At 37.0% G+C, this 13,227-nt stretch overlaps 1 protein-coding gene across 1 annotated transcript; it reads left to right on the plus strand.

Moving 5' to 3' along the window:
- PRSS35 (serine protease 35) lies at positions 1 to 12,640 on the plus strand. Its single transcript, XM_016118650.2, has 2 exons — positions 1 to 167; positions 9,821 to 12,640. Exon 2 carries the CDS (start codon positions 9,827 to 9,829, stop codon positions 11,066 to 11,068), a length of 1,242 nt encoding a protein of 413 aa, XP_015974136.1. The 5' UTR covers positions 1 to 167; positions 9,821 to 9,826; the 3' UTR covers positions 11,069 to 12,640.
- Positions 12,641 to 13,227: the final 587 nt, after the last annotated feature.

Genomic DNA, 13,227 nt, shown 5'->3' on the forward strand with positions numbered 1-13,227 from the left:
TGGTACCCGCCGGGCGGTGGCGGGCGCTGGCGGGGCGGCCTCCGGCTCTGGCAACCTGCTAGGTTCGTGGCAACACGCCCCCGCCCTCCCTCCCTCGCCAGCGTTGGTGACTGCCTGGGGGCTCTTTGATTCGAACTGGGCAGCGCCCCGGCTACTAAGCTTCGCAGGTAAGGATGGAGCACCCCCACCTGCCTCCCCAACAGGGCGAGACCCTAAAACTTGGAAGTTTCCTTGAGAAAGGCAGAAACCATCCGCGGAGAGCTTCTTTGAAAGGGTCTAAAGCTAGCGATCAAACTTAGCACTTTAAGTCCTCAAAAAAATGAGCCTCTTCCAATAGGCAATTCCGTGTGCCGGCCTCTGCACGGTTTAATATTAACAGTAAGAATGTTTGCATTGGAATATAAATGGAATTCTTTCTACTGAAGGAGTACCAGAGGGGACCCTCTTTATTTTTATGATTATTAACAGATGGCATTGAAAAAGGTGTAAAACGCATTCCTGGAAAGTCTACTCTTGTTGAAAGCCTCTTTGGCAGGGTTACCATGAAATCTAGAATCAATCAATCTCTCTTCTCTCTCATTCTGTCTCTGTCTCTGTCTCTCTGTCTCTCTCATCAACTTTGCTGCACAGGTCTGCAAAAAGAGCAATGGAAAACGTTTTAAAAATGAGATGGTGAAATGAAATGGAAAAGTCTTGTACTTGCTTTAAAATTCTCCAGCCAAAACCAACCAACCAAACAAACAAACCAAAAAACCAAACAAATGGGGGAGATAGATGAAGCAAGATTGGCAAAATATTGATAATTGTTGAAGCTGGGTGATGGGCTCATGGAAATATACTTTTGTTCTCTATTTTTCAAAATGCTTTTCATTTTACTTTTGTGTAGTTTGGACATTTTCTAGAATAAAAAGTTTTTGAAAGTTGTGGAAACATTTTTGCCTGATTCCTGACCTTTTAGTACTGTCATTGATTTGAAAAGAGGCCGCATATCCTATATAGGTGGGGTTTTTTTCTCCCTTTTTATTAATCCTACTCATTTCTGAAATTCTCATTTTATCCCAAGTACATTTTTCTCTACGGAGGTTTATAAAAGTCATATTTTGCTGCTTGGAGAATAATGCTTAGAATCTGGTTTATAATTTGAAGAAAGAATGTTAAAATCTCAGCCAAATAAGACATCTAGGCTTGAAAGTAGTGGCCAAGCATCATGTGGAATTTTATTTTTTTAAAGGAAATATTAGAGGCGCTCCTTTCGTGTGAAAAGAAATTGAACTGTCCAAATTTTTCTTCCAGACATCTCAGAAACCTATGTGCTTTTCAGAATCTTTTGCATGTTTTAAATGTGAGATTGTTTAGCCTATGTACTTGACACATAGTATGTACTCATTACATGTTAAAATAAATAATTGGTAATTTGAGTTAATTTTCCCTATTGAATAAATTATTTATTTTTCTCTGCCCAACACTCCAGGCCAGTATATTGCATTTTAACAGCAAATTCAGACTCAGAATTTTGGAGACTGAAGCCGATGAGAAATCTGCGATGAGAGGTTAGGAAACAGCAAAGTCAAGTTAGTGGTACAAAAGCTATTATTTTATAACTTTGCTTAACTAAAAATTTTCCAAAAGCTTCAAGTAGATTAAACTGATGTATGATTAATGAAAAGCATTGTGCTCACAAGATGCATTAAAGCCTGAAAAGTAGCATACCTAATACATTTACAGACATTCTTTGCTTTCAGAGGTCAACTTGCAAGATGCAAAAATAAGTTGGAGCCATATGTTGTGCACTTCCTATGTCAGTGCATGAGCTGCCAGCAGAGGGGGTCTCTTGGGACTGACTTCCTTACTTCTATTCACCCCAAATCTGGTTTACACACAGCATATCCATATACATGTCTTGGAAAAATAGCTAAAAAACAAAGGGAGGGTATTTTTTATTGTGATGAGAAACAGAAGATGTGAGTTACTGTAAAATAATCAACTGTGTAATTTTACCATCTTCCTTTCCCTCAAGTACTGCCAAATTCTGAAAGCAGACGTTACTTTGTCTCCATTCCTGAAACTAACCTTGAAAATAGCACTATAATATTTTGAATAGAAATTGGCACATTGTCAATGAACTTTCTTGCCATTTATTTTCAGCTTAGAATCAGCAAGAGCATATTCTTTAGGAATGGATTATAAAGTATTTGATAAACATATGTGAGATATTTGGCAGGTTGAAGACTTTCCTTTGTGTTGAAATGAATTGCAGCACATTTGGGGGACTATTTAGCAGTGCTGTAGGTCATAGTGGAAGTGTGCTGGCACTACAATGGTTTTTAGAAAAACATTTGCCAGAAAATTGTCTGGCTGTAGACAGCATTATCAGTTCTCAGTTCATCAGGATGGGTTCTGTGGCCTGTAGGTTGGTTTCAAAATGTGATAAATTCCATATGTGACAATCATTTTGTATATTAGCCAGTTAGTCTTTTCCCCCTATTGAATCCCACATGCTTTTAAAATAAATTCTATATCACAGCTCAGTGAATGTAAACAATTTAAATGCAGATCTTAGATTTGCCATTACCAGGCTAACTTTGCCACCTAGTGGTAAAAGTGTGGATATCGGGCAAGTTTCAACTGTGGAAGGCTAGGAATTGAGGCTTCTTCAGTATCGTTGAGGAATAAGTCTTTTCTCATTTGTGGTTTAAATCTAGGACTTTAAAGTTGAAATTGATCGTAGAAATGTTCTAATGCAACACAGTAGCTATGAAGAACCATTACAGAGATCCTTAAACAAGGAAAGAGGCTTTGAAATGATGTGTAGCCCTCAGTATCCATTTGGGGAATAAACAAATTTATCTACCCTGTTCCAATTCTCATTTCCTTCTCATAATACTGCACCATGCCACCATAAAATTTTATTGTGATTTTCTGATTTTAGTTCTAAAATTGCACATCTGTATACTTTTCCTTAAAATGAAAATTTTCATTTATGTTTAAGTCTCTGAACGAAACATTCCTTCCCACTTAGTATCCTTTCCTAAACTTATTTCTTTTGAAACTTTCAGAACAGACAATTTAAAAAACTAGATTCTTACCTTTTAAAGTTTATTAATTTCCTATTGCTGCTGTAACAAATTACTGAAAACTTAGTAACTTATAGTTCTGGAGGCCAGAAGCCTAAAGTGGGTCAACAGAGTTGCATTCCTTCTGGAAGTCCAAGGAGAGAATCTGTTCCCTTTATTCAGGTTCTAGAGGCCACCTTGCCTTCCTTGGCTTGTGACCCTGTATCACCGCGACCTCTGCCTCCATCTTTACAGCTCCTTTTCGCTCTAGGCCCTTCTGCCTCTTTCTTATAAGGATCCCTGTGCTTATATTGGGCTCACCTGGATAATCCAAGCTAATCTCATTTCAGAATTCTTAGTCACATTTGCAACTTCTTTTACCATGAAGGAAAATATTCCCAAATTTTTGGGATTAGAATATGGCTGTCTTTGGGAGCCATTATTTGGCATAAATAATGAGGGACACAGTAGTTAGAGATGTGTGAAATCTCTTATCAGTATCTACCTATGTTTGGACTCCCATTGTTTGATATTAATAATAACTGCTGCCTTTGTTGAATGTTTATTGTGCTCTGGGCACTGTGCTCACACACACACACACACACACACACACACAGTTCATATTAGTTCCTCACAAAAATACTTTAAAATATTATCCCTATTTAACAAATGTGGAAAATAATCTTTGGAAAAGTTAAATGACCTTCACAAAGTCACACAGCTAAGAAGTAACAAGTGTACTGAAACTGTTTTCACGTCAATGCCCATAATTATCGAAATACCCCAGTTCTTACTCTCCATATTCCCTAAACTCAAGAACACCATTGTTTTCTCATGACTGTAGTTTCATACACTTTTTAATTTAAATGTTGCCACCATTCAGTGCTCTAGTTAGTGATTAGCATTCAAATGGTAAAGGCCTTAAGTGGGTTGGAAACTGAACTTCATAAAACACCTATTCTTCTCTACATCTGCCCCCGATTTGTGAAAGTGACTATTAAAGTTTCTACACGTGTTCTCCAAAAACTAATCCATTTAGTGCTTGCTTTACACCTGTTTATTCTCCTTACAAATGTTCCCCCTCTCCTGCTGTGGCCTTCTGTCTAAACCAGTGCTACTCTCTGTACTTATTTAGAATATCTGGACCAGGCCACAATGTCTACCTGTTGTGTGTCAACAGGTAGAGGATGAAAATGGGGGAGAAGATGGCTGGTGCATGTTTTCATGTTTATGTACGTGTTTAAATGTAGCCACTGATGTTGGAGGGCAGGGAGTTGGGATCGTGGATGGCTATAAAAGGAACAGGCAAGTTGTAAAAAGTGATCATGTAACCATTGGTGTATCCTAACATATACATTAAGGTAGAAGTTGGCCCTATAAGGTCATCGATCTGACTGAGCAGTCCCTGATCTACACCAGCCCCTGCTCCTGAAAATGTTTGACAGATTAATGCAAAATTAGGTTCCATGGCAGCATACTATACACATGAATTTGGGCAACTACCTCACTATACATTGCAAGAAACAGGTGAAAAGAAAGGCCTGAGTAAGTGAGTCTATCTCCTGGTAAGGAAAAGCAATTCAGTGTAGGTCCTTAATGGTAAGTCAGGAGTCTCATTTTTCATATACAAGAAAAACAATTCATTTGAAATGTTTCATATAGTAAGCCCTACCTAAGCTAAACTATGAATATAATTATATCATACCATATTAATATTCTATACACTCTAGGTAGACTCTCAAAAAGTTAGTTTTTTCTTTTACTGTAAGTCACTCCCTTAGAATAATTATTTTGGACTTGTTTCTTTTTAAGCCGAGGGCCTGATTCAGTTCCAGAATTCCTGACATAGATCCAGGCTATAAATAAGACATAGGAAATGCAATTCAAGTGTTCTGTGGCTAGGTAATATTTAATCACACTAAAGTTTACTAGTAATGAAAAAAATATATTACAAAGCCACAGATATTCATAGGAAGGAATAATTAGAAAAAAATTCATTTAGGGAGGCTCTAAAATGAGGCTGTCCTTGAACAAAACAAACAAAAGAAATGAAGTTTGAGAGTATGTTGGAAACTATGTTGAAATGAAAATATTTGACCGTAAAATGGACTTTTTAGGAAACAAAGTACTGTAACTTTGGCTTATGTAATAAGTTATTCTAAAGTGATATTAATTTACCCATTAAGGTAGAACAATAATGATAAAAGAATCTGTTACTGACACTTGACATGCTTTGGGCTCAGTGGTGATTCTTTGCACATATAATCTAATTTAATCCCCACAATTATGTTATGAGATAGAGATCACTATTATCCCCAGTTTGCACATGAAGAAACTGAAACATAGGTGAACTTAATGAATTGCCCCAATTCATATGCCTAATAAGTGGTAAAGATGAGACTTAGCCCAAATCTTCTCGCTTCTTGGTCTGCACTTGTAACCACTACGTTGGTAGAGATATTTAAATATTCTATACTGTCAGCAATCACATTTCTGAGAAAGCATAAGCAGCAAAAAATAGTCATCTTTTGTAGTTATATATGGTCATCTCTATTAATATAGACTAGGTATGAATTCAGAATAATATTTGCTCTATCAGTAAAAATTAATTTGCATATCCTGATATTCTTTCTTCCTAATTCCCTTCCACTCCATTTGTTTCCATGGTCCAACCCATAATCAGCTGTGTGTACACTGACTCATGGTGGAGAGCCATGACTGCAACCTCACATTCGTTAACCAAAATTAGAATTTAAAGCCTCAAATCCAAGCCATTTGGAAAGTGACAGTGAGAGTCACAATTATAATGAAAGATAGGAAAAAGGAGAAGGATGAGGAAAGACAAGGGACATCAAAATATTACAGCTACCCAACCAATTGGGATTTTGACTCTTTAGATCAATGACTTAGTGCTTTATGGATGATGTGCATATGTAGCTGTCTCCACAGAACTATGGATTGCTCCATTAGTAAGAACTGTCATTTGCATTACATTGACATTTTACCACAGACAAACTTAGATTTTCCAAGAGAAAGTGTCCTTAAATTTTTGTCCAAAGTTAAATTACAGGCCAAATTAGACAGGCTAACTAAATCCATGTCCTCTTATTACTGTGATTCAGAGGACATATTACAAGGCTCTGCCCTTCCCATGCCCAAGGATAGATGTGGGCACGGTTTTATTCTTGTGGGGCACTGCAACAGAGCTCCCTCAAAGGGGACCAGACAAGGTTGGCGAACTGATGCCATTGCACGATTTGTGGCATCAAACACTAGATATACTACATTGAAATCTACTGACTGACTCTTATTTTTCTTCATTACATGACGGAACCATTCAATATTAGCAGCTGCTAACAAAGCAAAAGAGCCAAGTTCAGAATAAATATGTTTTGTACATACACATGAAGCAGATATCATTTGAAACCCAGTTAAACAGTGATCCCTGGAAAGACTGCCTTCTGGGATGTGGCCTAAGCTGCTGCTACACCAGGGCTTTGGCTATTGCCACAGTTCTCAAATTGTAATGAGTATCAGAATTGCCTGGGGGCTGGTTAAAACATCCACAGCTGAGAAACCCCTCCTCTACCCCCAGAGGGTTTCACTGGGAAAGTGTGGGCCTTGAAATTAGCATTTTAAACAGGTTCCTAAGTGATGCTGACAGTTATGGTCTGGGGACTACAAGTGGATATCCTTTGATATGACAGAGTTCATATTTTGCCATGTATAAGTACAGAATTATATTAACAAACTAATAACAGTCTTTGGAGTTGTTTGTGTTTGATTTTGAGTCCAAATGCAGGCAAAAACCATTGTTCCAGCTCAAAGCAGTCAGGCAGGAGTTACTGTTACTCACAGGAGGGTTAGCCTCTTTGTGTTATTCAGGTCTTCAACTGATTGGATGAGGCCCACCCACATTAGAGAGGAAACTTGCTTTACTTAGTCTACCAATTCAAATGTTAATCTCATCTATAAACACCCTGCATCAGGGTAATGTTTGACCAAATATCTGGGCACCCTGTGGCCTATTCAAGTTGACCCATAAAACTAACCATTACATGGGCTTTCTCAAGTCTACCTACAGAATTATGGCACAAGGTGCATGTTTTATTTGGTAAAAAGTATTTTTGGTTCAATGATTTGTATAGTAAAAGATCATTTTGTCAGTTATTTATATTTGCATTCTGCCTTATTAATCCCCTGCTAACTAAAAAGTTGAAAGACTAAAGTTGCAAGTCTAAGTACTGAAAAAACAAAACAAAACAAAACAAATCTAACTGGGGGAAATAATATCACATTACCATGATTTAGATATGCTCTATTTTGCCTAGGAATGACTTTCACATGTTTATTACTTCACAGATCATTAGTATCAAGCATTTATATACAAAGTAATTTTATGTTTTTCAATGAGGATATTTGACTTTTAGCCTTTGATGTAATCACACATTAGGTACACAATATATAGCTGTTATCATAACAGGTTGAATGAAAAATTGATTCAAAAAAATTTTTTTCCTAGACCAAAAAATTTATTTGATTGAAATTTTGCTAAGAATCAAGTAGATAAAACATATGACTCTTTTAAGTCATCGATTTTGGTCCGTTGATAAGCCAACAGGAAGCATATAACTGATTTTAGCTCTTTTTTTTTTTTTTTTTAGGCAGAGATGTATTTTTTTTTTTTTTGGAAACTAGTTAAACATAGGATTTCAAGATCTCTGTAGAATTACTCAGTTACCTTTTTTTTTCCACTCCAATCCAATTAAATACAATTGATGAGATATTTATTGTAAAAATTGCATAGAAGATAACAAAAGAAAATGCTAAGTGGTTCAACAAAAGCATTAACAATATAATTTCTGCTTTGTATAAAGTCAACTTTTCAATGGTAATGGTTAGAAAATACTGTGACATAAGTGGGGATTTTTTTCCAAAGTATATTCTTTTTTGAATTTTCATACAATATCCATCACTCTCTGTGGAAGAATGCCCTGTCTCCAAAATAAAACAAGTTACAAGCTGCTTAATAAAAAGTACTGTCTAATATTAACCAGCATTACCATTACTCAACATTCAAATGTGTGCATATAAAAAAATGGAAATTACAAAACTTTTATATAATCTTGCTAATGACAAGAAAAATTACTGTAAATTTGTTTAATAGATTCCAATGTATGGTGATTCAAATTAATTATGTCATGTTTTGGTGAATATGTTTAAACAATCAAGAGGTTAATGATGATGTCTTTGTTATATCGAAAGAATAGAATTAGTTTGTCAATAGAATTCCGTGCTCATATATGGCAAAACGAACTAGTTGTATCAAGAAATGCCTATATTCGACTCTGCATCAGAAACAACTTCTGTTGTTCATGCCAATGCCCAGGATTCTGTGGGTGTACTCTGGGTTGAGGACAAGTCCTAACATTCTTCATTAGCTTTGTTTTCCAAGCCAAAAAAAAAAAAATTATCGGAAAGCATTGAGAGCGAAAATATTGTAGGGATAATCTAATCTTGAATTTGCCTCTACTTTATACAAAGTACAAATCATTTGCTAAGCCTAGATGTGTTAGTTATTAGTTTAAAATAACTTGGAGCATAGCTTAATGATTTCAAAATTGCTGTTCCAAAGAGTGCTACCTCTACTCCCACCCTCACAACTGAGAAACATCAATTCCACTAAATAGATTTACAAACAGTGAGCCTAGAGAAGCAGGAAAAGCATGCAAGAAGATGTTAATAATAGAAGAGGTATTAAATGATTTATCAAGTACTGACAACTTTAGAAATACTTAAAAGCACTACTCTTAGATGGTAAGACAGATAATGAGAGAGAGTATATTTAATCATGATCATGTTTTCCCATGTGGCTAATTCAGAATCATAGCCCATGCTCCATAATTTCTTACAACTAATTTTAACATACAGTAAAATCTCACTGTGAAGAATTTTTGTTTGTTGCTTTGTTTAGATGGTAGTTCCACTCTTTAAAAAAAAAAAGTGCGGGGTACATTTTTCTTACTTTAGCATAAAATGGCCTGTGCATATTTTCTTTTTATGATAAGGGGTTCTGGTTGTAAAAATCAAAGCAGGTCAATAGCAGATGAATTCATCTATTTATTTTAAAAACCTCTACTTCCTTTAGAATATTATCCAGCGATTTCAATTGTACCATCAATCAGCTTGGTCCACAAACCATGGTTCAGGGAAATTCTCTGTATTCTAGTGAACTTTTTTGAGCTCTGTGCTAGGCATTTATTTGCACTCTAGAAAGGAGAAATTTATGATTCCTGCTTTTAAGGAGTAAAGTGCCGGGAAAGTGCAGGACATCTGCCGCTATCTTTATATCTAAATCATCCAGAAATAAGGTTGTATGAGACCTAGGAAGGAAAAGAGTATGGCTTAGGCAACAAAGGACCCCAGTGAGCTATCCCGTCTTTCTCTCCCATGCATTCGGCTCTCTGGGGAGGAAGAGGTGGAGATGGCAAGTGGAGATTGGGGGACGTGGGTTAGGGCTGGTGGAGGGAAGGTTCAGTGAAAAATAGTTTACTGATTTTGGAAATCTGTATGAGCCTACTTAGCAGGGTGTTTACTCTCAATGAAACCTAACTAAGTGCAGTGAAAATAAGAGTTCCTAGTAGTGGCAGAGGTATATTTAGGACTCTAGGCCTAAAATGAAATGGAGAAGTATTATTTAAAGAGAAAACATTGTAAAGCTTCTCTCTCTCTCTCTCTTTCTCTCTCTCTTTTTTCCTATGTTTAAGGACAAAATGGAAAATATGCTATTTTGGTTGATGTTTTTCACGCTTGGATGGACCATCATTGATGGATCAGAGATGGAACAGGATTTTATGTGGCACTTGAGGAAAATACCCCAGGTCATCAGTGAAAGGACTTTCCATCTCGCCAGCCCCACATTTGAGGCAGATGCTAAGATGACATTAAAGAGAGTGTGTGGCATCGAATGCCAGAAGGAACTCCCAGCTCCCAGCCTTTCTGAACTGGAAGATTCTCTTTCATATGAGACTGTCTTTGAGAATGGCACCCGAACCTTGACCAGAGTGAAAGTTCAAGGTTTGATCCTTCAGCCAACACCAAATATCACCACAAAAGGAGCATCTGTTAGGAGAAAGAGACAGGTATATGGCACAGACAGTAGGTTCAGCATCTTGGACAAAAGATTCTTAACCAATTTCCCTTTCAGTACAGCCGTGAAGCTTTCCACAGGCTGCAGCGGTGTTCTCGTTTCACCCAACCACGTCCTAACTGCTGCCCACTGTGTTCATGATGGAAAGGACTATATCAAAGGGAGTAAAAAGCTTCGAGTAGGGTTGTTGAAGATGAGGAATAAAGGAGGTGGCAAGAAACGTAGGGGTTCTAAGAAGAGCAGGAGAGAAGCAAATGGTGGTGACCAGACTGAGGATGGTAAAGAGAATCTGAAGGCAAGAGCCAAGGCTGGAAGAAAAAGAAAGGAATCTGCGAGGGGTCAGAGAGTAGCTGAGGGGAGGCCCTCTTTCCAGTGGACCCGGGTCAAGAATACCCACATTCCCAAAGGCTGGGCTACAGGAGGGACTGGGGACGCTGCCCTGGACTATGACTATGCTCTCCTGGAGCTGAAGCGTGCTCACAAAAAGAAATACATGGAACTAGGCATCAGTCCAACCATCAAGAAGCTGCCAGGTGGAATGATCCACTTTTCAGGATTTGATCGTGATAGGGCAGATCAGCTGGTCTACCGGTTTTGTAGCGTGTCTGACGAATCCAATGATCTCCTCTATCAATACTGCGATGCTGAGTCAGGCTCCACTGGCTCCGGGATTTATCTGCGTCTGAAAGAGCCAGACAAAAAGAATTGGAAGCGCAAAATCATTGCTGTCTATTCAGGCCACCAGTGGGTGGATGTCCACGGTGTTCAGAAGGACTACAATGTGGCTGTCCGCATCACCCCCCTCAAGTACGCCCAGATTTGCCTCTGGATTCACGGAGATAACGCCCTCTGTACTTCTGGATAACAGAAACCCCGAAACCAGGCCGTGCATGATCTAAATCGCAGAGGAAACCAGTTCTGATTATTGTAGCGAGATCACTTCACAGGTGCCTGGACTTGAACCCTACCAATAGCATTTCAACATTTTTATAAATTTAGTTTTTTCAAAATTAGAAGATTTTCATACGTTTAAAAAAGTTTAGATAAAGTTATTGAAACTAGATGGGCAATTCAATGCTAAGTTTATATTCTCCACATGGTGGTAAGTTTCATTTGTGGGAAAATTTTTGTTTCTGCCTTAAAAATTAGATACTCTTTAAAACTTCAAGCTGGTACTATAAGTAATGTGTGATTTCTCGATGGGCTTATTCTCAGGGTCCTACTCTAAGAAGAATCTAATAGCATGCCGGTTGCATATCAAATGTGAAATTGCATATACAGAGGTAGACAATTACATAATTAGAATCAAAGCAGAGACAAAAATTTAGAACACCATTAGGGCTCTATTCTGAGAAGGACTCATTCTTTCATGCCCTCAGTGTTTACATTGTGTTTTCTGTTGGGTCTCAGAAACTTAAAAAAAAAAAAATTTTTTTTAAAGTATTACAAGGAATGGCAAAATTTATAAACAAACCTATTAACTATTTTACTGCTTTAAAAAGTATCAGCTGTAGTGTGTTTTATGTGAAAATGAAAGAAATACTTTGTTCTATGGAATAAATCTAGTTTAAAAATAGGGAAGTTGAGACATTTTAAGAACTGAAGTTTTTAACTATATTCAAAATATGGATTTTTCATGGATACATAGGGAAGACAGTTCAAAAATTATAAATGATCATGCATTGAAAGGCACATCGTCTTATGCTACACATTATCCTATGTATGAGATGTTAACTTTTTAGGACAAGGAATTCTAGTCTTTTTTAAGAGCCTTTTTTTCTCCTTGATAAAGTTTGGCTTTCTTAATAGGGCCAGAGGCATATTATTTTGATGAATTCCCTGATTAGTAATTTTAGATATGTTCTTTCCTAAAAATGGATATAATTCTGAATATAATTTTTAAAAGAAAGTTCTGATTGTTTTCATTAGGGACCAAGGCTGTACACTCACTCTAGCCATGATGGCAGCCTAAGCAGATGGAGAGAATCCAGTGGCTGCCCTGGGGGCACCCCCTACTTATTTCCTGAATGAACAGGTATTTGGTGAATGGCTCTAAAAGGATGTTAGTTCAGGCCCTTATGTATAAAGGGTTTTAATGATTTGTAGTTGAGTCAACCATAAAATTCAGAAACTTCAGGCCTAATTTCTGGTCTGTTCTTCCTGGCGGTTTCTAGGCACACATTCTCTTCTCATAATACACCCAAGTCACTGATTCTGCCAGAGTTCAAATCTACTTTACTTGTTATTATTATTTTTTTTTAAGAATGGAGAGTTATAGCCTTCACCAGTATGCAAAGGAATATTTGATCAGATTAAGATAAAATGATTTTATAAATGGTGTTCAAAATAGGTGATATTCAGTACAAGTGAATATTCTTTTGTAATGTGAATCAGTTATAAATCATTCAATAAAAAATTAAAAATAAATCAATTATAACTCATTGTATCTGTAAATATGTTTTATATAGAGGGTTTCAGCAACTATTAAATTATCTATCATTTATTTAAAAGTGATTCTATTTAATTCTAAACACATTTCACTGATAGTATTTTATTATTAGTACTAGTGGAATAGGGCTATGACTCAAAAGTTTTATTCAGATCTTTTTTGAGAATTATTTATATAATCACTGCAACTAAAGATGTTTCAAGGTGAATTTTGCACTTATTGCAAAAACACAATATCTTCATCTTAGATTCTTAGAAAATAATTCCTGGGATTTGAGTAAATTCAGAATTTGGGGGGGGAGGGTAGGCACAAACATTCAGTCCATAACAGGTGTCTATTGTAAACTCACAAGTTGCACCTTGAGCCAGGCCCAGGGAACTCACAAACACCCTTGTCACCAGAGAGAGTAGGTAAAAGGTATGACTGGCAGATCAAGCCAACCAATCTTCTCCCCGCTTTCATCCTTTCATCATCATCATCTCAAGTGCTTGTAGCTGGCACAGAGGTGGTGATCAATGTGCCTAAAAACATCCTCAAGTGTTCCTAGAGGCTTACCCTTTCAGGACATTATTTAC

This window comes from Rousettus aegyptiacus, unplaced genomic scaffold, assembly GCF_014176215.1.
Source record: "Rousettus aegyptiacus isolate mRouAeg1 unplaced genomic scaffold, mRouAeg1.p scaffold_m13_p_1, whole genome shotgun sequence".
Classification (NCBI taxonomy): Eukaryota; Metazoa; Chordata; class Mammalia; order Chiroptera; family Pteropodidae; genus Rousettus; species Rousettus aegyptiacus.

Excerpts from the sequence above, each read along its gene's own strand:
- PRSS35 (XM_016118650.2), top strand. The coding sequence starts at position 9,827 with ATGGAAAATATGCTATTTTGGTTGATGTTTTTCACGCTTGGATGGACC.